Source organism: Anopheles arabiensis, chromosome 2 (assembly GCF_016920715.1).
Source record: "Anopheles arabiensis isolate DONGOLA chromosome 2, AaraD3, whole genome shotgun sequence".
Taxonomy (NCBI): Eukaryota; Metazoa; Arthropoda; class Insecta; order Diptera; family Culicidae; genus Anopheles; species Anopheles arabiensis.
This window is the reverse complement of record NC_053517.1, coordinates 104,469,592-104,494,882: the sequence shown is the minus strand read 5'-3', so window position 1 is coordinate 104,494,882 and position 25,291 is coordinate 104,469,592. Positions and strand designations below refer to the sequence as shown.

At 46.0% G+C, this 25,291-nt stretch overlaps 1 protein-coding gene across 8 annotated transcripts in view; it reads right to left on the bottom strand.

The window, feature by feature from the left end:
* Positions 1 to 1,467: 1,467 nt before the first annotated feature.
* LOC120895779 (sodium-coupled monocarboxylate transporter 1) overlaps positions 1,468 to 25,291 on the bottom strand; it is a 44,515-nt gene continuing 20,691 nt past the window's right edge. For all 8 annotated transcript variants that reach the window (XM_040299401.1, XM_040299397.1, XM_040299402.1 and 5 more), the window contains exons 6-12: positions 23,771 to 23,886; positions 21,134 to 21,297; positions 19,932 to 20,127; positions 15,878 to 16,000; positions 7,039 to 7,186; positions 4,539 to 4,834; positions 1,468 to 2,772 (exon numbers count right to left, since the gene is read on the bottom strand). In XM_040299401.1, the coding sequence (XP_040155335.1) occupies positions 2,157 to 2,772; positions 4,539 to 4,834; positions 7,039 to 7,186; positions 15,878 to 16,000; positions 19,932 to 20,127; positions 21,134 to 21,297; positions 23,771 to 23,886 (1,659 nt within the window). In that variant the 3' untranslated portion in view covers positions 1,468 to 2,156. The remainder of the gene's footprint in view (positions 2,773 to 4,538; positions 4,835 to 7,038; positions 7,187 to 15,877; positions 16,001 to 19,931; positions 20,128 to 21,133; positions 21,298 to 23,770; positions 23,887 to 25,291) is intronic.

The following is a 25,291-nucleotide window of genomic DNA, read 5'->3' as shown; positions in this document are numbered from 1 at the left end:
CATAACTTCAGGCGCTTCGCCGGAAGGTAGAAAAGTAATAAATCCCGTATCACCGAGAGTAACCCACGGTACATCACATTTAACAATAAAACAGATCCGTAGTCACAATGATTGAAAGAATTGAATGTTCTAGTTTCTGTGGAATAGTTGAGGTAACGTAAACTAAGAGAAGTGTTTGAAACTGTAGCATCATTTAGACACAATTGAACTGAATACTCTGTTGCCTCTACAAACATGACATTCATCTGACGTAAAACCAATCTCCAAGAATCAATTAATATCTACCGACAGAGGCCAAGCAGTATACAATGCCTACCGTCTACAGTACCATGCATAGTTTGTACCACGCTAACAACCACGTACTCTAACCATTTTGCTATTCTAAAAGCTCTAACAAGCTCTTGCGGTGCTTTGTCAACCACCAGTAAGCCAATCATAAATACTAACATCCTGCAAACGATGCAAGGTTCAATCGTACCGAGCAGCACAAGACAAAATAGAGAAAAAAGCTATTATTTTCAATCTAAAAGAATCCGCAAGTTGTGCGATTGTGTCACTAGGAGCAGTCAGCCTTGCCGTACCCTTTCCGTCGCTTGTTCCGCATCAATAAATAATGAAAAGAAATGATTGCTATTCATTGCACGATACAAATCGTCTGACAGGAAGGTTGACAGGTTCCAGCTTTTGTTTTTTTTTTGTCATTCCAATGTTTTGCTGATTGATTGCACAAAGGTCCTGTCGTGATGGAACAATCAATCGTTTGCTCGAACTGTACTACACACCAAATGAGTAAAAACTAATCTAATTGAACTTCCCCCGTCGAAAGTAAGCTTTTCCAGTGACGTGAACCATAATAAATTGCAAATCAGTGACAAGCAGAAGCTTAAACATGTTCCCAGATGATGGATTTGTAGCGTATTAGGACGATTTTTGTACCAAAAAACTTGTAAGACACACCGACTAAACATGCAGGCGGATGGATTAACCATCTGTCAACGACTAAACGGTTTGTCATTTCACGTGCGATTGGATTGCAAGAAGAGACAGAGAAATAAAGAAAAAAAACAGCGCACCCAATTAATTCAACCGGATGGAAGAAAACGATCATGAATCAATTACACCATCGAGACGGCTGATTAAACTATCTTACCATCTTACTCGCTGATTGGTTGGCATGATAAATGCACACCAGGCACGGAACCACCACCGAGCGTCATTTCGTTACATTGGAACTGGAACTGTTCCCTTTGCTCATTCCTTTTCCATATTCCGGTGCTTTCGAAAACGGTGCGCCCGGATATTAGCATCAGCAGTGCAGCGCTAAACGAATGCATTTCTTTCGATTGAATGAGCTTCAATGCAGCACGAACCAACTTGGTGGAGCGGGGGGGGGAGGGAGGTAGAAGAAAACTGCACAACCTAACAAAAAAGCTTAATTAAACGCTCAATCAGCCTCACATCGGGCCGTTCGGGGTTCGCTTTTCAAAAACAAATATCCGGCATTGGCCGGTGTTTTATTTCCGCCTGAAAGTATGCACCTCCCAACCTGCCACTATCCATACATGCTAGAAAGCGGTTTCTAAAGCTACCAAACAACAAGCTGCAGATTCAAACCTCCCCAACAGCACCGCACGTGCTAACCATGTTCCTACTCTATAGCACCCCCTTGTTCGGTTCAGGAGGAGCATAACATCAAGACGCTATAAATATAAATACTGTGTGTGGTTGTGTGTGTCTGTGTGTGCCACATCGGTGGCATACACAGAAGTAGTGCATAATAAACAAACAACTTTCATGCCCGATAATGGACACATAATAACCGTATCTCGAGCACCGAATCATCAAGTGCCAATGACACTCTCTCCTAACACTAGACAGTAGCAGAGGCAACACGTGCACTAGACTCTTCACTTATTACCAAAACATACATGAACCAATGTGATTTCGAGCACGATTGAAATGCCTCTCCGCGATTGGGTGGGGCGGTAGATGACGTTCCCGGTACGATCTCATTTCCTTTCCCGGAATGCAAAAAAAACGGATTGTACAGCAAACGAGCTACCATCCTGACCTCCTGTGTCCCTGTCCTTGTACCCAACCTTATCGGGATGCAATTTTCTTTGCGAAAGGAAATGGAGACTTGCAAAAATTCATAATTAAAATCGTTCCGTTTCCACCTTCATCGGCGATTGCGTCGTGAGAATGCTGCTCACACTACGGTCCAGCTCACCGCGCCCACCGCGGTGTTCCTCCTCCGTGTACGATCCATCCAGCTCGGAGGTAACCGTTTGCTGACCGAGGGAGTAGATGCTTGCCTGGCTCGAGCCGATACTGGCATCGTTCTCCAGCGGTCGGGCGCCACCGGCCGGCGTGAGCTTTACCGAGGTGCGCATCATCAACGCTAGCGGGGCCATCGAACCGACGCTCAGCTTGGCCGCGGTGGTACGTTTTCCCTCACCGCCACTCACAACGACGCATTGGAGGGAGTCTTTCTTCGACGATGCGGACGGGTTAGCGTCGGTGGTCGGTAGCTCCGACTCGACGGTGGTGGATCGGCTGAAGCAGCTGCCGAACGACGGTTCGTCCGAGGTGAGTAGCGAAATCAGCAAGCCCAGGATCACCGTCAGCAGCGTGCCGAGGCAACTGTACCACATGTAGCTGATTTGGTAGACGGAGGCGAACCAGGATGATGAACCGTCTTCCTGTCTGGTGGTGGATAGCTTTGACACATCGCTGGAAGCGTCCGGGGATGCAGCATCTTCACCGGCAAGTCTGTAACGATGGAAAGCGACAAAAGAAACGGTTAGTTTACCCGTTGTACATATAGTAAACTGTCTGTGAAGCAGAAACGAAAATCAGCTCTTTTCAATATCTTTTTCACAGCTCCATTATGATTGTTGCAAAGTTAAGCTGATCGATTCGAACGTTGATGCTGCTGCTGCCTTCACCATCTCCCAGCGTCTGTTTGCCAGTTCCTAGATTGGTGTTATTCGAACTAAAAGAAAGTCTCTGCCACAGTGAACACAGCGATTCCATTTCATTTGTGCCGCATTTGCCCTTCGCTAAAGCATTTTCCAACTTCGATCGATACCACGCTCCCAATGCTTTCCTCTCCCTTTCTTCGCTGTTGCAGTTCACACCTGCATCAGGCGGCAAGCGATCGTTGCGCTATCGAGCTAAGCAAACAAGCCCCCGCCGTCTTGGCTTCAGCTGCTCCCCCTTCGCAGCTGGCAGTGCTGACAGGTCTCGCTGACTAAAAACTACACGGAACCAAAAACCACCACACGCTAAGCTAAGAAAGAAGGAACAGGCAGGGTAGAGCAAAAAACTCGACACGCTGGTTTCGTGTTTACTCTCAATTAACTTTCGCTCCCACCTGGCACACCGGACACCTTTTCCCTCGATCGAACGCTCACTCTCTTTGCCCTACTATCGGCGCTATCTTCATTTTGAGTTGGCTGGTACCCCTGGCCCCCAATGTAAATAAGGCCGGGTGTGCGGTAACGGATCCACCCCCTGGTGAAGCTTTTTTTCTCACTTTATTTTTTATTGCATCGTCCCCCATCGTCTCTCGAAAGCTACTCGAAAGTATGGAAAGTAGTTACAACAAGGCGAACAAGGTGCTGGATGCGACTCTGCATTCTGTTTGCATTTCTTGAGCCACTCTACTCGCTCGGTGATTGTTGAAAGTTCTCAACGCGAAGAGCTGATGGTTGTGCCGGGTTTTTTTAATCGTTTGAATAGATTTGAGACGTTAGTTTACCTCAAGGGAGTGGGAATGTGCAGTCTGGATGGGATAATTTTTCCTCTGAGGATTGTGAAGAACCCTAAGCAAACAGCAAACGTATGGTCAGTACAATCGCTACCGCCGCAGTGAATGCAAAATAGTGACATATTTTGTGCAGATTGCATACTTTCAGGCTCATAATGTAGAGATTTTATATCGCCGCCCAGATGTAGGCAATCTGCGTATCAAATTACCATTTGCTGGTCAGTGTTCAAATGCTTTTTTTCAATTTTCATTCCAAACTTCAAATTAAAACGAACCTGATCAGTTTAAACCAATCACCGGAACCGGCCATAACAACGAACCCATATGCACGCGGTATTCATCAAATCAACCGATTGAAGCGTTCGTTTCAATTTGCACACTTTTTAATTTGTTTTGCCGTAAAGCAGCTGCAGCTGCGGGTGCAATATTACCAGGTTTTGTAATTGAAACTGCGCGAAATGAAACAAAACCGAACAAACAATTAATTGTTTGTCGGTGCAATTTTTAACTAGTTGCTGGGTCCATGCCATGCAGCTAGTGGATCGTTGAGGCAAGTGCAATAATGTAATTGGCATTCTCGCGGTACGGAGAAACCGGACGGGAGCAGTGAAAATTGGCAGAAGAGAGCTGATTGATTTGAAGTTTATCCATTTCCGGGAGAGAAAGAGAGAAAACATGCACACCAAGCCCAACAATTTCCCTTCTTTCATGTAAAAATATCAGTTTTCATGAATCCAAAAATGGTAATAGTAAAAAACCAACTTACCGGTAGAAATTTTGCTCCATTCCCTGCCCATTCCAGCCATCCTTCGTAGCGATGGACAGCAGATGTGTGACCGTTCCATCATCGACGTGATGCTGCAGCGCTAGACTAACTGCACCATCGGCGGGCTCGATGTCGTACGCAAAGCCGCCCGAGTGTAGCCGACCGTCGAGTGGCAGCGTCGCGTTGCAACCTTCGACCGAGGACGGCAGTGGTGCCGTTGGTCCGTTGTTCAGCTGTGCCAGCACACCGACCGCTATGACCAGTACCAGCGAAACAATTCCACCGATCATTGCACCCTGATTAGAAAAGAGACGGTCGAAAGGGAAAAAAAGGTTAAGTAAACGATTTAAAAAAGAGAAAAAAATAAAGCAAATCAATTTTAAAGCACTTATTAAACGAATTTACAACAAAATACAACCCTTAGAGAAATTCAAGACGAAGGTGGTTCAATTCTCGCAACCAAAATCACCACAAAAGTGGTTTGCATATGCATCTCATGAGAGGAATGGATTTTTAATATCTTTGATTACAGCTCAAGCACCATATCCCATCAGGCTTTCGCATCTTACAAACGCCGCACCATAAAACGACCACTCTCGAACGCTTGAAAGCTCTCGAGGAAAGCTGTATACCACAACGGTCTCTGGATAAACCGCAAGGCAAACCCCATGCACAGCGAAAGCATCTTTTTTGGTAGTATAACTAACCTTCTTCCACTTCTCTCAGGGATCTGGACTTGGCCATCACTGCCAGCAGTGCTCAAGACCTTCCACCACCGCCGATTTACAACATCGAAGCTCCTCTCGCTCGACCTAAGCGTTTGTACCTAAGTTTGTACCCCCGTTTCCCCACCTTTTGCGCGCAGAGAGGCAAACAACCAGAGCTGCTCGCTCGCTTTAGAACTGATCCCATATAATAAGCTCATCTTGTAGCGAATGCGCCACAAAACACGGTATATTAACAGGTAATCAAATTTTCATATTTTCAATTTCCACTCGCCCCACTTGAGTGGCAGGCAGTGAAAGAGGGAAAAAATACAACAACAAAAAAATCATTACTCCTCCTGCACTCATCGACCAACAGCAACAACACGGGTATGGGACTTTCATTCATCGTTGAGCGTCCTTTTTGCTTTCGCCCCCTCCAAACCACTCCCTGTGGGGGAGATATTCCAAGTGTGCCTGCAGGAGAAATGCGTCATTTCTTTCCCATTTACACCTCACCTCGATAAGCTGCGATGCGAGCGCGACGATGAGGCCAAGAACGTCTTGATCAACATCAACATCATCAGTAAGCGGCGATGATCCTCATCATCATCATCATCATCATCATCATTTGCCCATCGCCCGAATCAACAGCAGCGCAGCCCTCATTGTTACACATCGTACCCGGGGTCGCGCGTGTGTTGACGATGAGATTTTATGCTGCCATCCTCAACCCCAACCACCACCAGCTCATCGCTCATGTTGACGGGATGGATGGCACTGGCAGGATGGAGAAGGAAGGAAACACACACACACTCACCGATCCCCCCGACAATGCGACAACTCGACGAGAAGGATAAGGACCATCTTCTAGCGATTTTATGCGTACAAGCAACCAACCACTCGTGTCTCTGGATGTGTGTGTGTGTGTGTCCAACACAAAAAAGCCCCCACCCTCACAGGCACATGTATGTGTGCGCCAACCAGCCAGCCGGAACCGGAACACCGGGGACACAATAAAAAGCTCATTTAACTTCACTTCAATGAGATTAATCGGATAAAGTGGAATGTTTTTCGCTCAGCTTTTCGTCGTCGGTCTTCCCTTACGGCGGGCTTCCCGCCCAATGTGCCACTGTTTACCATCTAATCCTGTGCCGTGTTGTGCGTAATCACTTGCGCACACACACGCAACGGGTAAACAAGTTACCAAATGAGAGGGATGGTGGGTCGGATGAGAAGGCGCGCCAACCACCCATAATCATATTGCACGAATTAGGCACGCAGAACGGTATTCCGGACACTTTCTCCCTTCTCTCCCACCGTCAAGTGGATCATCACATGGATCCCGTGTGTATGCGTGGCGGGTGTTTGCAGCACGCTGTTAAACAACTTAAATTGAGTTTCAATTCAATTTTGTCGCCTTCCGAGCGTGAAAAGCATTTGTAAACGCCGCGCTTGCCAAAGCCTAAGACGTTTAGAGCGCGCGATGCTGACAATGGAATGGAGAGGAGGATACGCTCGAGCGAGACCGTGCAAGCGGCCCTGCTGCCATCCTTGCCCGGTATGGTAGCTTATGCCAAACAAAAGCTATGCTCATTATTTTGCTGTAATTATTATCCAACCGGTTTATTCCCCTCGTCGACCATTGCAAACTCATTTAGCTGTAAAAGAAACTCGACAACAACAAACTGTATCATCTCACATCACACGCTGCGCAATGTTTTTTTTGTTTCAATTACTTTGCTAATCCACTTTGCACATAATCCATACACTCCCTACACTGCTGCTTCACGTACCTTACTGTTTGCACGGCGGAAAAATATTCCCAGACTAAATAGTCCGAGCGTGACGCCACCGATCAGCCCGTTCAGCGTCAGGGTGGCCTGCAGGATGCCGCCGAGCCGTTCCACCACAAACACCAACCCGAACGATACCAGTCCAAAGCTGTAAGAAAGTAAAAGAGAGGGAGAGAGAGAGAGAGAGAGCAAAACATCGATGTTAATAAAATACTGAAGGAATGGAATTTGTAATTCGATAAGTGCACTGTGGAAAAGGGTAGAAACATCTATAACTCCGCACGAACAGGTAAGAAATGCACCTGTAAAAATGCATCCCTGAAAGGGTTTCTGGTTTTTATCCCAGCGCAAGACAGCTAACTGCCCGTGAGAAAGTGGAAGAAGGTGAAATTTGGATTTAAAAAAAAAGAGTTAAAATAAATGTAGAATTTATGATTGGTTGTGGGAATGATTCATATCCATTGTAGAATAAAAATGCATACAAGAAATGTGAAGGGGAGAGCTACGAGCAAAATGGATCACAACACTTTAACATAAATGTGGAATCTGGAAAAGTTTCCGCCAAGAGTTGTGAGTGAGTCAAAGGATGAGAAACTATTTACAATCTAATTCCCAATTGCATTCAGCGAAAAGCGCCGAAAGGTATGCAACATCTCTAGAAAATATATTGTTTAAAGGATTTTCTAATGCGGTGATTCATTTTAAATTTTTATGTTTTTTTGATGCATTTTTTGAACACTTAAAACAAAGCAATACGACCTGGCACATCGTTATGATTACAAAAACATTGCATTTTAAATACATTTGCATACCTTTAGGCGTTCAGTGAATCGTTACATGCAAATATCACAAATTAAACTTAATAAATAAGATCTTTGGTCCCTCACAAAGGATATTAAATAACAAAAAAGTAAAAAAAAACCTTTCCCAGGTATTTGAAACATTTCTAAATTTGCTTCAATAAACCAATAGAACCCAAAAAATATGTATACCAACTCAAGTAAGCGTTCAAAGCTTACTGGAAACTTTTTTTTTCTTTTTCATCCTCACATTATCCAACCGCGCCCAGAATTTGTTTCAACCGATTTTGGAAATTTGTTTCCAGTCAAAAAGGCTGACGGCCAAAATCCCTTCCACCAAATGCTACTCGAATCCAATAAAAACCCCTTAACCCTTGCTCTGGAAGTTAATCGGGCAGAAATTTCACCAAGCGCAGAATCTCCTATTTCTCCGGACCGGTGTGTTATACGACCGTTGAAAATACCAAATCAAAAAACCACCACTACCAAAACAATTCATGAAGGTAGCTCAGGTGATTTTCCGTCTTTTTTTTTTGCACATAAGCCACCTACCTAACACGCACCATCCATTTTGCTTATTTTTTTTCATTATTTCCCTTTTCCAATCCCCGTGCAAAATGCGCTAAAGCTCTCGTTTGCCAAAAATTTGCTCTATTACTCTTGCTCATGGCTGATAAATAACGAAAACGCAGCTCTGACGCTCACTCCAAACGCAAAGAAGGAATAAGAAGGTAAAAAACCGCCACCACACAACATTCTAAAGTTCACCGATGTCCTACTAAACCAGCCCCCACTAGCCGTAGAGCCACAAAGCTGGCTCCAATTTCTTTTTCTCCTTTCTGCCAGAGTCTAAGAGAAACGGATAGAAAGAAGACAGCCTTGCGCGGTACGGCTTTGCGTAGTTCTTTTCATTCTTTTTACCACTCGCCGAAGAGTTTTCGCTCTTCGCACACTGCCAGAGGAACGGAACTATTTAATCCTTGGGGCCAACCGGAAAGGAAGCACCGCAAATGCCTTCTTTTCCGAGCCGTAAAAGCGCGCGGGATCGGAAAACAAAAATCCATTGCACGCGCCATAAATCTCGGCAGCGGCTCAGGTTCGATTTTACCACACACCGCCCGCACCTGCGATACCCCGTAACTGCTCATCCTCGAGTGACGGTGAAAAGAGCGTAGATTGAAACGCCAACGAAAACAAACCACCGCCAATAGATCAACGATGCCGACTAGACTTTGCCGTTCTTTCTAGAAGTATTTTCTCCTCTTCTTTTTTGCATCCCAATGGACAGCTTCCGAGACATTCTGGGTGCACCTTTATGGGTGTGTGCGTTGTTGCGAGGAAAAAACTCCTCTGATAACGATACCCAGGGAAAGGTGCTGCGTTCCGGGAAGTACCCTCCACTGTCTGCTTGAACGCAATGCAAACAACAACAATTCAGCCGACCGAAAATCGTTACTAAATGTCAGTTGGCGAACGTGATAAAGTACCTGTTTGGGCGAGCGCAGGATGCCGCAGGAAAGCGGGATCATCTGCGCCACACTCCAGGAACTACGTCTTGAGCGGAGAAGAAGCAACTACAACAGCAAAAAAAACACCCCCAACTAACGAGCAAGAAATTGGAGCGGGAGCTGGGAAGATTCTCTTGATGCGTGACACAACCGTGATGCTGCTGCGTTGGCATGTGTGTGTGTGTGTGTGGGGAACCGATTCCGAGCAGAACTAGCAGCAGCAGGTACACAGCATATTATAGACTTATTATTTACCTTAACCGAGATCGTACAACAGCAAACGAATCAATTCGAGCTGGTTGATTGAGCTCTGAGAAGCCGTGCCGGGGAAAGAAAACGTCAGGCAATGGGGAGGTAAACCTACTGTACCACCTGGGGATCGATTTCCCAGGCTTCCGGGAAATGGAATATTAGGATCATAATCCACTCCCAACAGTGGTGTCTCTGTGTGCGTATATCTTTCTCTTTCGGTTCATTGACAGAACTTCGTCTTTAGTTCCGTCTCATTGACTTTGCTTTTCTCCTTTCAGGGGGGGTTTTTTATATTAGTTATCATAACACACTGCATGACTCTCCAGCGCCAGCGCTCCGGCAATATGGTTAGCATTGCACGTGCTGCCAAACGATCGTTGAAGCTGGAAAGGAAATGCGAGGGAGTTGGTGGCGTTGAAATGAGAAAATCTGGTAGGAAACGACTGTCGGAAATCTTATCCCAGCCAATAACCGTGCCAAAATATACTGAGTGTATTTATTTCCACTGTCATGGCTCATTGGTCGTCTGTCTCACTGTGTGTATGTGTGTCGCATCGATTGCACAGGAGGCAAACCACATCAGCACCTGCACGTTCAAACACGTACCAGGATAAACAGTTTGCTCTAACCCGCCCGAGGACACAGGTGGCATAATGCCGGCATGGGATGCCAGTACGTGTACGTACTACGTACTACCACTGGCAATTGAAAATCGTTCTGCTCAGCATGGTGAGCACAGGAATGATGGCATTAGCTCAACGAGGGTGAGCGTGTGTGAGAGCAGGAGGATCATGAACGAAGAGGCAACATCAACGTTCGCAAACACGCTGCCACTGGCGAGATCTGAGCATGGTTCGGTGTGCCGTGCCGAATGAGAAATGCAGAAAGTTTTTAACTCGTCCACAAGGCCTAAGGCAATTAAAGTAAACCTTATTAGGGTTGCAAAGAGTTAGTCAATACGGGCAGCAGGAGTGCTGAACGTGCGTCCATAGTAGTAGGTTTATTGAGAAACGATTGCTCCACAAAGAAAATAAGGCAGCACGCATAATACTTGCACGCTTCATTGTCTTGTTAATTAAGAGTAAACAGTAAACATATATTGAAAAATTGTGCAGATTTCCCATTTAAAGGAATTTAAATTAAACTTTAAGCCCAAAAAAACATAAAACGAGTTTTTTAAAGCTGAAAATGATAACTTTGTAATGCAAATTGCATAACTTTAGGCTGACAAATCGATACATTGCCTACTGCTACCGAAATTGGAGAGCTAAAAACGCCTAAAGTTAGACAAACAAAACAGCAAAATCTATTCTACGTCAGTTCCTTTCGTTCCTTTCCAAAAGACAAATTACAACATCGTTCAAATCAATTGTTCTATACACAAAAAACAGCCTCCAATTATGTTGTAAAAAACAATCGATTTATAACAAGCTACATCCCTCCCGCTTCAGGTTCGGTTGGGGGATCCCGGACCTCTCCATGATAAAAGCAATCGTTCTGCTAATATTATCCCATTTCAGCCCGTAGGCTAGGCATTCTTTCGCCCGTGCCGGTGCAATCGTTTTGATGCGAAACGTAAACAATTCACCTAATTTTTAACACTAACGACTTTACGAATCACAAATTCCACACGAAACAGCAACTTTTCTCCGTACAATGGGTCGGCTCAATCCGAAAGCAAAGGAACAGGAAAAACACACACACCATCTTTAGCCGACGACCAATTGGAGATGTCGCCATGGAGAGGCACAAATTAAATACCATTTTCCTGCCGACGGTTGGTACTCCTGCTGTCGCGGCTGTTGCTGTCATGAATTTCAAACATTCCGCCCGAACCCCAGTGTAAGGTAAACTACTTAGAAAGGACAAGCGATCTCGATCCGTCCGCGATAGAGCTCACGTTTCTTCCGCTCACACCAGTCCAAAGACCCGGGCCGGTTGGACAGCAGCAGCAGCAGCAGTCCTTACAATGTTATGATGTCTCCGTTTTCCACCTTCAATTCCCTTTTTTTTGTGCTTTTGTTGCTTCCTCTCTTTCCATCCCGAGCGCACCTGTTTTCGATGCCGAAATAATTCGGCAAACGCAATCGAATCGGCAAACACAGAAAACGCACGGCCTTCGCCACCGCCGCCATTGGAATGACAAATCTAAGACAAATCGCACACGAAACTCGGAGGTGGTTTTTCGGGTAGGGAGGGGGAAAGTGGGAAGATGTTAGAGCTTGCCTCCTCCACCCCACTTCACCACCCAAGTCTCAAGCCCGTGAGATGAAATTTCAAACAGGTTAAAGGTGAAATCGAGCGAAAATCCAATTACATCCGTTTCAGCGCACTTCTCTTTCAGGCGCAACGGTAAATGGCTGGGGGGGAGGGTGGAAGAAGCAGTGGTCGCGTTCTTCGCGAAACAAGCAGACGGGGGCTCGCCCATTTTGGTCGCAAACGAATATGCTTCATTGCATCATTTCGAACAGAGAAACCCGAACAACCAGCGCAAAAAAGGAAGGAAAAAGGGCCTATCTATCCGCTCATCGTGCTTATTGTCTGACTGTCTGTCCAGTTGTTCTACCCCTCCCGTTCGCCCCAGTGCAATGTGGTCGGACGGAAACAGTATCCTCGAGAACGTGCTCGGTTGACCGGAATCAAAACTTGGCCGATTGCCGATAGCCGAGTGGAGAAAAATCCAATTTTTAAAAACAACAGGATTAATCTTTCGCTTTGCGGCTCACACAAAAACACACACACACACACGGAGCTATCAGCTGAAGTGTTTCTATATTACGCGATTCCAAACTCCCCCTCCTTGCTCCGCCTAAGCACTGCTGGAGGTGTTATCCAGCTTTTTTTGTTGTGTGTATTTGCTGCATCGCAGCACAAACACTTCGGCCGCCGCCCCGCTTCGAACTCTTACGTCAAATGGGGCGAGAAAAATTCGAGATTTTATAGCTTTCCATTTAGAGCACGCCGCACCACAGACCGAGCGGTGACCACCGTCCGAATGATTTTCAGTTTGAATGCAGCTCCCAAACGTAACACCAACACAAAAAAGGCTTTCTAAATAGAGGGGGAGAAAAAGCCCTGCAACGAGCGCTGCCGGAAACGGGTTTGTTTCAAAACGAAAAAAAAACCTCACCCCTCGTACCATTTTCCGCGTAATCGATCGTGAAGCGGTGCAAAGATCCAGAGCCGCCAGTCGATGCACCAACTGCTACAATTGAAGTGAAATTGCCACCCTGCCCTTGCCGGAAAGCATTTTCACCGCGCGCCGTCTGCCACGGAGCGGGGCGAACGATAAGGCGAGAGATAGATACGATGGCTTCAGCCTTGTCAGCCGGACCTTTTTGTTGGGGGAAGGCTGTGAGTCCGCGGTCGGAAAATCTGTTTCGATCAACAACGTCAGGCAGCACTGAAATCCACAGCCACCTCGTGCCGATGGTGCCAACCCGAAGCTCCCAAAACGACACTTTTTTTTCACGGGCGTCACTGTCGAATCTTTGCAGCACACCAAGTTGGTTCCGTGTGCAGCGTAGCATAAGGATGTGTGCAGTAGGTCCCGTGTCCGTGTTGCAAACGGTTATCTCGTTTATAGATTTCGATATTTTCCGATGCATTTCATTTCGGCGCACACACACACACACCAGATATCTGGTTCTTACACCCAGCGCGCGCTCGTCGAGCGGTACACACTTCTTCCGCTACAATAAACTTCCAATAAGAGAGTCTGGAGCGACGGAGCGATCCCTTTTGCAACCTTTTATTTCTTTTTGTTTTACTGTGCAGCGGTAAAAATCGAATCCAATATCCAATATGCGATATACAGCTCCCCTGCCCGTTCCCGGGGGGGTGGGGGGGAATCTCTGCACACGATTGGAGGTACGGAAAACATGCAATCCACCACCAACCGCGGCTCACTCGCCGGAAACTCACTGGTGAGGAATTAATTTTTAGTACAAAACATTAAATCTAACAGCGCGTTTTCCCCCGCCGGGCGTGGATGCCGCTCATCCGTTCGTGATCTTGTTCATATCTTTGCAAATAAATGCAAGTACATCCGCCAGTACGTCACTTGGCACAATTGGTTCATCCCAAAACAAAAAGCCCCAAAATGGATCGGACCAAAAATGGTGTACTGTCAATGGGGTAAAAGGGGGAAAAATCTTCCACAAAGATACAAAACACACACATTCCGCAGCTTGTTTTATCGCAAAAGGGTGCAAAGCCGTACCTTGGACCCCGACAACCAGCGTACAATCTGCGTTCTGAGGGGGGGGGGGTTTGTAAGCCATTATTTTTCGCCTGTCAAAATCGATCGACAACCAGAACGAAACAAAAAATGGAATCGACAAAGCATCCCTCCTTCCAGCAGTTGTAATGAAGTGCTGGTTGTTTCGGTTGCCCTTTTTTCTTTTGTTTTTTTTTTTGCGGTCTGCTACAACTAACCTTTTCCCCCCAAAGCCCTGTGTGCCTTCCCCCACTTTCCGCTTTTCCGTGTATCGACAACACCATCATGATGACCCCCATCGGGGATAAGATGAATGAGATGGGCGATAGGTAACGAACGACAACAACCAAAAAAAAAAGAGTGACAACAAACTAGCACAAAAAAACACAAACTCCCTCCGAGTACAGGAGAACCTCAAGATGCGCATCGTGTAGTGGGAAGCGCTTGTCACAATACGTGCGCATGTGTGTGTGTGTGTGGAGAGGAAAACACGGGTAAACGGGTCATAAATTACCCTTCGAACAGGAGAAGGTTAAACCATCGGCAACAATCCCCGGCCAAAAGGGGTGTGTGCGTATGTGCGTGTGCAAGCAGGTCATAACCATTTGACATCAGTGGCCGCCTGCTTGTACTCTGCCGCCTGCCAACCGGTCAGCACGCCCCATATCTTCGGTTTTGATCGGTTCACATGGTTTTGCGCCTTTCCCTTTCATATGTTGCGTGTGCGTTAGCGGTTAATCTAAACACGAGCAACGAGAAACGCACAGTGGAAGGTGGCCAAACGATGTAATTCGACATGCCGGAAAGAATCGATAAACACACACATGCACACGTAGGGGGTTTCCCCCCCCCCCCTTTCCAATTCCGATTTGGGGTCGGTGGGGTGAGAAAACTGTCAAAAAACGACACCCGGCTGTTGATATGTTCCGGGCGGGTTAGGTGACCCAAATTTTGCCCCACAATTTTTACGACTGTCATCTATTTTGCTCTACTATTGGCAGGCAAGGAGGGAGTTTACGAACGGTGTCGGTTGTGGTGAAATGCCAACTTGGCTTCAATCAATTCATTGACCTATCCTGCCCCGACCGGAGCGATTTGCAGCGGGGTGGGGATAGTTTTATGCTTTTCTGCCAAACCAAACGGGCTTCATGAAAGATGTCGCTGGGCAAACAAAATTTCTCATTTTTTACTATCCTTTTTTTGCCAAAAAATGTGTACCTTCAATCAAAACAAGACTTCACTCAGTCCTTCCAGCGCGTGCAAAAGCTTTTTTTACTCCGTCATCACTTATTTTCTCTAATTAATCCCTTCTATGACAATCATCTCTATTGACCATAATTGCGTTACTTTAACACAGAGACTAGACAACAACATAAATGTGATACTCTTAACATATTATTATAGCAAAGCTCAGCCTCCAATAAAAGAATTTAGAATTGGCATTTTTAAGCTGATTAAACGGTTGCAGGTATTTCATTTAAGAATCCCCATAAGATGAAGTGGATATTCAATTTACAAAAAAAAATGTATAGAATATAGATTATAAAATCCGGAAAATTTTCCTCTGGCACGACCATAGTGTCAAACTATTCGAACGGATTATGACCATAATCATGTCAACGGTGTGATCGAATGAAATGTCACAGTAAAGAATCAATCGGCTTTGGATCATTGCTTGGGCAACATCATCACACTTTAAGCTCCATTTCAAGCATCAACAATTCAAGTTGTTTGAGATCAAACACATTCATCTTGAAGTTTACTATTATCCTTTCTAAAAAAAATGCTTAATTTAGAAGGCAAACCTCATAGGAAAGCGAACAGGAAAGCAAGTCGTCTCAATATAATTGAATGCATACCACCAATGATCCTTTGCACCTCCCCAAAAGACATTACCACCAGTTGAGCTAAGTGCTTCCCCAAAATTCATACGTCTCGTCGAACACGTAAAACACATGCAAACGTCCAAAAGGCGTCCCTGCCCTGCCACCAAAAACCGTATCATATCAACCATGTGAGAAGGTCATAATCATACAAACGAAATTACGCTATCTACTTACCCGAGGGACATCCACTTGGCGTACAGTGCACCCTTGCCGGCCGGTATCTTCAGCTCCATACCGGACACTAGCAGATCCTCGCAAGTGACGGCTGCCAGCGAGTTCAGTGCCGCTGCAACGGTGCTGCAATGGAGAAGAAGAAGAAGATCAGAAAAGAACCTAATAAGAAGCTGAATTCTCCATCCCAAAACGCTTTTGCGCGCGGCAACGCTTCTGTCGTGGCGCCCGGGAAAGCGCCCGCAGTCTTAATTGTGCTGCGAAATTGTGCCTCAATGTGAGTCACTTAATTGGAACCGAACCGTCGCTCGCCGGGACGGGTTTGTTCGTGTGAATGTGTTTTGCTCCATTTCTTAATACGCTCCGAAATGCCAGACGTGACGCTCGCCTGCACTGAGCCGGGCGCAAAATACGAATGTAATTATTATAACAACATAAAAGACAAGGCGCAGGCAAACAGGCGCAGAGTGGTCGAACCTCCCCCCCCCCCTTGTGCCGCTGTGTGTCGACTTCATATACCCGCGAGAAGTGATAATGCGAAAAGGAAGTTTCACGAGCGGTGTCGACTTCCTGAAGTGGGCCCTGTGTGGCGCAAACCGTGTTTGCCACTCCCGGTTTTCCACCAAAAACAGACGTTTCGCACGACTTCTCAGAAACACCCGAATGATGATGATGCACCGACAAAAGCTTCAGCTTCAACACAGAGCCGCTGCCGCCGCCTGGTGAAGCAAGTGATCAACCTGAAGCAGCCCGAACACACAGACGAATTTTATTAGAATGTTAATTTTATTCCAACGCCGCGCGCGGCCTTCAGTCGGTGGGCGAGCGAGGCGGAAAAGACACATTGCACAGCCTGGCCCAGGAAAGGTACGAGAGTGTTTAGTCACCGGAAGGCACTCGTAGCACCTTCCATGCCCGGCTGCCGAGGCCCTGTATTCTGACAATCAAATTTGAAGACTTTGTGCATAGCGACCGAAAACTTCTGCCATCGAACGAAGTTGCACTTTTCGCTCTGCCGCATCTTTGGCTAGAGGAATATAACACAAAAGCGCTGCGGAGGATGGTTGCAGTTTCGGAAATACAAATGAAATGTATATTCCACGGTCATTAGAATACAAAATGAGTACGTTTATCGCGACAGTTTTGAAGATATGTAGTGTCTCACGGAATAGCCTCAACAATGGGAAGAAAATGCTTCAACATGTCTCTCATGCCACTCCAATGGATATGATTGAAGATTTCAATTATTTTTTACAATCTTTGATAACCAACAGACTTATTTTTTAGTACTTCATTGTGCATTTGCCCTTTATTATTGCTTTAGAAGCTTTTCTTAATCAACAGATTGTTCTGGCAAACACTTCAATCGCACTTAATCCTGCGTTGCATGTGTTCCATTAAAAAAGGTTTCGGGACATTGAACAACGCTCCGTATTAATTGCACGAAAGCATCATCAACAGTCAATGGTCAAGAAGGCTCTAGATTGCTTTTGATTCCTGTTTTTCATCTTTTTCTAACATACAATACACACACAAAAAACAGGTAGCGTAGAAACACCAAACAATGATTAACAAGAAATGCTTGCACAATTACTTTTGCATGCTTTTCCCGCTTTTTTATTACTTTTCTTCCCTTCTCCACCGGGCATGACGTTCCAAAAAACCGAATTCCACTGGTCACCAGAACACCCGTAGGGAAAGGTCAGTGTACGTGCCGACGACCCTTCATAATCCCCAGCACGATGTTTGATGCCGAAAGGAACGGTCCCGCCGCGTGGGATCTCGTCAAGCGGGAGGCTTAAATTCTGCGGAAATTTCGCTACTCAACAACCGCCCCAAAATCAATCCAAATTAACAACCGTAAATGAGAGCCACGCGGTCTAGGCTGACAAACAAATACACACACACACACACATCAAACGGTTGTGGGAAACGAAAAACGAAAGGAACAACACAGAAAAAGCCAACCATCATCCACGATAAACCCATGATTCCAAGAATAGTCCCGGCATGAAAAAAAAAAACAAACAAAAATCCACCTCGCCTCAACGATGGGCGGTTTCACCACCACGTGGAGTGCAGGATGGCGACCGGATGCCATACTTTTATGGATGATCGTAAAGTTGATTAATCGGGTCTATTAAAAACTTATCAAACCCTGCTCCCGTACCTTTCTTTTTTTTTCGGAAGTCTGAAGAGAAAACTCCCGACACATTCGCGAGATGACCGGGCAGAAAGGTTGTGAAAGCGAGGGCGGCCTCGAGTCCATCAAACAAGACCATTCGCCCAAGATTAGTGTCTCAATCCCGCAGATGGCTAGGGGGACGGGGGGACCAAAAACAAAAACAGACGTACCCTCGGGCGTACCGGCTACCAGCATCCAAGCATTCCCGCTACCATCCAAGAGCTGTTTCCCCCATCATCTTCACAGGGCTTTTGGATTTGCCGTGATGGCTTAGTAGCGATGATTAGTGTGCGCCCATCAGCAACCTAATGTTTCCTCTCTTTTTTTTTGACTTCCCTGGTTCCTCTGCTGGTTCAAATGCGTTCCCTTTCAGCAGCAGACATTTGCACCACCGGTTGGTTTGAATGGTCCCGTTGGGGCTTCTGTTGCTGATTTAATGCGACTCATTATCGACATTCGTCAATATCTGTAGAGGCAGCAGCACAGTGCCTCGTAGTCGCCAACGAGGAGTGAAAAAGTGTGTGCCGAACGCGTTCGACTTTAACACAGCACGGCGGGGTGGAAGTTAATTGAGAGCTTTAGCTTTCGGCTGTATGCGGATGGAGTGTGGGCTTTGCAGCAAACGAATTGTTTTGCGCAAATCGACTCCTAAATGTAGATTTATTTAAGGCGGTCTTCTGTCAGCAGCTGTTTGTGAGCAATCAAAGCTGTTATTTGGAGACCCTCGGGGTTAAATGAAACATTGTCTGGTGCCATAGCTTCCGATACAACCAGTGCAAGTACAAGTAGGAAAAAAGAAGAATAGAAGACTTATCTGCATGTTATTGCGATTTCACTAGAATAGAAAGTACAACTCCTACGCTACTAATCGAATGGTCGGAACATTGAAGGCATTATTTGATTATTCCAGCAACGTCCATCAACAAATCATCCGTGAGCATTGTTCAGCAACGGCAACCACCAAACCCCGTACCACGAACTGTCCAACAACGCAAACCAACACGGCTGGAATGTAAACCAATGTGAATGTGCCTGGGCGAATTTTCTGCCGAAACCGAAATTCCTAACCTCTTCCCCCCCCCTCCCCCCCCTGTTTCGAACCGGTGTACATCGAAAACCAATCGTGATCGTGGTTTGTGCCAATCTAGCCTCACTCACTCAGCAACAACCCACACATACAAACGGTACCTGTAGCTGCGCTGGCAAGGCAACGACCTCAAGCATGGAGCAGCTTACGAGGCAGCGCAAACGCAGCGCCGGCGTTTTGCAAATTAATTGACAAGGAATTTTCGAAATACCCCACAATGATAATTAACCATTTTGAGGCGGGAAGGGCGGACCATCACGATCATCATCGAGCAAGTGTACGTTGCATACCGCGGTCAACTGGTACCTCGGCCGATACATTCCTTTCCTGCATTGTGGCTTTATTCCGTGGCACGAGATTGTTAACTTGCCTCCGAGCTTTACACACATTGCTTGGTTAGCTTTCAAATCAATTTGATCGTTGTAAAATCTAGGGCGCTGTCACGCTTTCCTGATTTATGTTATGCATTGCTATGTTTGGCATTTTGGCGCTGCACATACGCTTTCTGTCAGGTCTGTCTTCTAACTGTTTAAGATTGTAGATGCAATTTGAAAATGTTGCATACTTTTAGGCGCTGCACATACGTCATTCTTCGAACTGTTTATAATTGTTGTATCAAATTGACAATTTGGCATACTTTTAGGCGCAAAATAAGGCAATCATGGAGTAGTATTATTCTTGTTAGAGTTGGCAAAAAATCACAAATATATAAGAAATTTCACAAAACAATTAATATTCTCTAAATCCTAAAACCTATCTAAATCCTTGACGCATTCATTACTTACCCCAAGCTGGCGGCGAAAATGCCCGCCACAAAGATCCCGGCCATGAATTTGATGTGCCCGAACACATCCATCACGTAGAACGGCAGCAGCTGATCCGGGGCCGTGATCTGGCCGGCCGCCAGCGGGTCGCAGTCGGAATAGTGTGCGAAAGTCATCAATCCCGTGTAGAAGTTCATCAAAAACACCGCAATCAATCCTGCGAGAAGGAGGAGAAAAACCCGGCCACAGAAGCCCGGTCGAATGAGTAAGCAATACTAGACGGGGGAGCTGTGAGCTGTGCGAGAGGAAAGATATTTCAAAACTGCACCACCCGGAAGTGGAAACCAAATTAAAGTAAACGAAAAATAACAACACACTCAGCACGAGAGGAGACGGATGGAAATGTGTGAAGCGAGCAAAAGAGAGTTAAAAAAAAAAGCTCGAACAGAAAACAGTTTCGGTTCGAACTTTCGAAAACATATCAATTAGATTGACTTATTCGTTCGTCCGTCCGTTCGTGATTGCATGCTCTCTGGACGATATGCAGCCAAATTGGAGGATGAACGCCCTGGCAAGGGGTGGGTGCCCCGGCAAACGGGAACACGATTAGTTTAGTTTTTGGTTTGGGTAAACAACTGCAAACAAACAGCAAAATTTTATTTCCACTTCCTTCAAACATTTAATTAACTTTGTTGGCCAAATACGACGATGCCGGACGCTTCTTGCCAGCTGCAATGAAACGTCCCACAGCACCCGAAAAGTCAAGCGAGCCCGAGCGTTTGCCGAGACTGACGCTGAGCTGAGCTGAGACGAGACGAGAGATTGTTTCAAAAAGTTGCCTCTGCATCGTTCGGGTTTGCTGTTTGTTCAATACCGGCTCTATGAGATTGCTTTTTGGGAACGGCACTGATGGGCCATCGATGAGCGCAAATGTAAAACTGTGTGTCTCCCCACTTCCATTCCGAGTCTATTTGTTGTATCGGGCCGGCATGCACGCACACAGCCGATACAGAGAGATTCATCAAAAACAAACCTTAAACTACTCAGCTCAACGTGTACCCATCCGCTGTCGTGTCACACGGGAAAGCAAAACAAGTATCTTTTTTCGGGCCCTCACCACTCTGTCGAAGAACTTGCACTGACATTGCGTTCAACAATGGTTACCCGTTGACACAGAGAGCAATACAAAAAAACCCCTCCACCGTCACGCCATCAACACTTACCGAGCAGCGAGAAGTAGAGTGCAAGTTTGGCCGTTTTCAGCGATTTTAATGACATGCATTTTTGAACGGACGCCTGATTGGTGCAGAACATCGAGGTCCAGTAGAAAAAGCCACCGATGATGACGGAAAACACTGAGTGGCGAGTCGTCGGATTGGGATCAAAACTGTTGGGTGGGGCGAGAAAAAAGGGCCCACACAGGCATACAGGCACACAAATTGCATCCCATTCGCACCGCGTTGACGTGTGTCAGTACGGTGAACGGCGCGGACGAAGGCATGGGACCGACAAAAAGTCACACGATGTGTTCATCATCGGCCAAAGATTCGCCGCAGTCACAATTCATCACCAGCGTTGTGCGTTGGGTGTGGGCACCATAAGGGTTTTGCGGCGCAGCCGATGGAGTTGTATGTGTGTGTGTGTTTTTTGTTTCGTTGTTGTTTTGTCATTTGGTCCATATCCACATATTTGCCGCCATCAAGTTGCACACCATCCGTGAGTTGTTTTCAATTGTTCAGCCAAAAACAACATTGTCGTTTGGCGCAGGAAGCGAGTTCGAACAAGCGGTTTACGATGGGATCGATGGTATTGGTTTGCAAACCGATCAAACACACACACACGTTCGCGGATGGGTCGAGGTGTTGGCAGGATTCGATAAACATCCCAGAAATCGATTCAAAACGGTCCATTAGACAGAGATTGTGTGTGTTTGGGTTTTAGCGGTGGAGAAGAAAGAAAAGCATGAAAAGAGAAAAAAGGGAAAGAAAATAAATTATAAGAAAATTATAGTGGAGATTGACAACATAAATATAATATAAACATATTGACAAAATGAGGAAAAAATGCATTTTTCACATTGTTGTAACAATTTTGGATGTGTTGATGGGATCAAATAAACCAAATAATTTTCACTACGACATGATGGAGACGCCTGGTAGTTGATAATTATAAAACGAAAAGTACCTCATATGTTTTGATTTGTTTTGCCTTTCAATGAGCTGATAGCGCCTTAAAAACATAAAATTTTCAAATAAAACATTCCAAAAATATTACAATCAGCAAAAAAGCTTTTTTACACATAAACAACCCCCAATTATTGTAAAATAATAGCTATTGCTCGAGTAAAAACGAACATTACTAATGAATGAACGTGTTGACAAACTTCCGTCAATTTTATTGAAGTGCATTCATGTTTGCTAGCACAGAAAACGGGAACACCAAAAGCTACCAGCACTCCAACTGGGCCATTTTGCTATCAAAAAGATTACATCCCACGGCGACAAGAGCATGTTCGCTCAGCATGTTGCTCGTCGTTTCCCATGTCTAGGCCATCAACCAGATCTCCCCAAAGCCTGTGTACAAAGCGTCATACAATTTTGCACCACTCGAGGGCATCCCATAGCCCCCCCCCCCTCTGTAGGAACCTGTTTATCGACGCTTCAATCACATCGCACGATAGCGGGCAACGTGATTGGCCCGATGGAGGCGCATGGTTGCCCATCACAACACAAGCACGCGACACAAGCACCAAGCGAAAAAAAGGAGCAAATTATGTGCATAATTAATATTTATGAACTTCCGCACGGCTGCTGCTGCTGCTGCTGCTGTTTTTCGAAGCGGCTTTTCCGGGTTGTCCATTCCCGCTGACAAACCAACCGGGTAGAGTACTTCTTTGCTACGAAGACAAAACACATTTTCATCGTGCCGGGTCGCTCCACGATAAAGCTGATGGAACCGACCGGATATGCGATCGACTACCACACACAGTGCCCATCCAGCACAGGTTTCGCATTCACGCGAGCGAGAGTATATTAAACAAAAAGTGGCGACAACAACAACTCTCAAAACCCTCCCCCAGGGAGGAGCACAAACAAAAACACAAGACATCGGGGCAACAGCAATTGCTTGAATAAAACATTTCCTTTTGCTGTGCGGCAATGGTGGAACAGGGAGTCCAGAGGATGATAAAATTTTCAACCACGTCGGTTTGGTACGGTAAAATGAAGGCTTTGCGTCCTCCAAATCGTGCACCCGGGAGCATGAAGTGCATGCGTCACCCGGAGAGGATGCAGGCGATTGTTTACCGCACAGAACAGTAGCAAAGAAAAATGTAATAAACGAAACGCTAAAGCAAGCCGGTGCAGGCAAAGGTGATTCGAGAGCCTTCTGCCCCTTTAGGCTGGGGTCAACAAAAAACACAGTTTCTATTATTGCAGCATCACACCCGGAAAGCAATTCATTTAAAAGCAATGATATTGGTTGCAATGGTAAAACTTCTCCTTCTAGCTCTAGTAATGGCAAGCCGGAACTTAAACCGGAAACCTTCAATGTACAGCAGAGCGTTGAACCTTCTCCCTAAGCCAACACAGCTAACTGTATCACACACCTAAAAATTGATGCAGTTTGCTGCAGTCTGCCAGTAACACGCTGAAAGCTTTCAGCCTGCACTTTATGAAGCAAATATACGTGGCATCTAGCGATGCAATAAAAACCCCCTCGCACATGCTCTAACCGGCTCCTGCTAACCGACTTTTGACTTTCACTCAACCGAACATGTAGCAGCTAACCGCGCAGCAACAAACGGGAAGAGAAGCGAGCGAGAAAAAAATATTAATTTTTTAATTAAACGTGAAACCTACTTGAAAAATTCAATCCTGTCGTGTTCCGCCGCCCGGCTAAACACGTCCGACAGTCCGGCCGAGTAGTGCGTCCCGAGTGCGAGTATTAGTATCAGCGACAGCAGCAACACACACGCCTGCGGAAAGAAAAGAGCCGAAGAAGGGTTAGCACAAACCGAAATGTTTGAAAGCTGAAACGAAAAAGGGTAAACAATAGCACACATTTCTAAAACCTTTCACTGATTCAAAATGTTCCCCACCACCTACACCTCTGCTCCCCCACTCCACCGATTTACTCTTACTTGCCCTCCCCAGATTATGAAATAAATGAAAAACGATTTAAAACATAAACAACGGGAAAGTGCTGCTGACAGGTTTTGATGCGAATGAGCACGAAATCGGGCGAGCATAGATTAACAAAGACAATCCTTTTTCCGGCTTTGCGCCGACTGTTGCAAAGTGGGGGGGGGTCGATTCCGATACGCTATCGAGATGGTTCTACGACCCCATTCCGCATCACCGTTCTTCCCCCCTACGTCTACACCTATTCGTTTACCACTACTCGATGGTGATCCTTTCTTCCGTTTGCACAGTTTTCACATTTTTAACTATGTTCAAATAAGCTGTGCCACGGACACAACCCTACGCCCGAACTTTTGTCAAACAGCCGGAGCAGAGAGCTTTGGACGGTAAACATTTCGGGGGGCCAAAATGATAAATGATATCTCTTTTTCTCGTTCACACCTCCCTGGCATCGGTAGCGAGGAGAAAATCGCTGTTTCCCAATCTCGTAAGCTCTTTGCGTCTGTGTGTGTGTTTTTTTTTTGCCTCACTTCCTTCACCGGAAGAGTGAAAGCATTCAATTAGGAGACAAACACACCCGACCAGTTGGCTTCTTCGTTTCCAGCAGCTCATCCGGCACGAGTGATCTATCGTTCCACACTCCCCGCTGGCACCGCTGTGACAGTTCGCAAAACCGAGTTCATTCCGATAATAATAAAAGCCGACAAATAAAAAAACATGCAAAAGGCTCACTGGTGTCAGCTATTTTCCAACAGCACCGCCAATGAGGGGAAAAAATGAACAAAAATGCTGGAAAGTTGACAATGTCCGCCAACATTTAGAGGCAAACAGGGGGGGGGGGGGGGGGCAGGGACATCATCAACCACGGCCGGCCTATCGTTTTATGGACGAAATGTTTCAACGCGTTGTCAAGCACGAACATAATGCGAAGGCACAGTTTGCGCCTTCTAGCGTTCGCCCTCCCTCCTTTGCTTCCCTACTTTCCATTCTGTATTGTATTCATCATCGTTCCACTGAAAAAAAACACACAAACTAACTTCCTGCGAATGAACAGCCTGGAGGCTGGGCTGGCGATACTGGGTGGCTCGCAAACAATAAAACTTTCTAAATCACGTTTCAATTTCGTTTTCCCATTACTTTTACTCCCACTGGGGAGGGGCAGTCGTGGGAAGCGGACTGTGGGCGAGATGGGTGGAATTTTCACGAATCCTTTTAAAGCGCCGCTTCCGTTAATCAAAG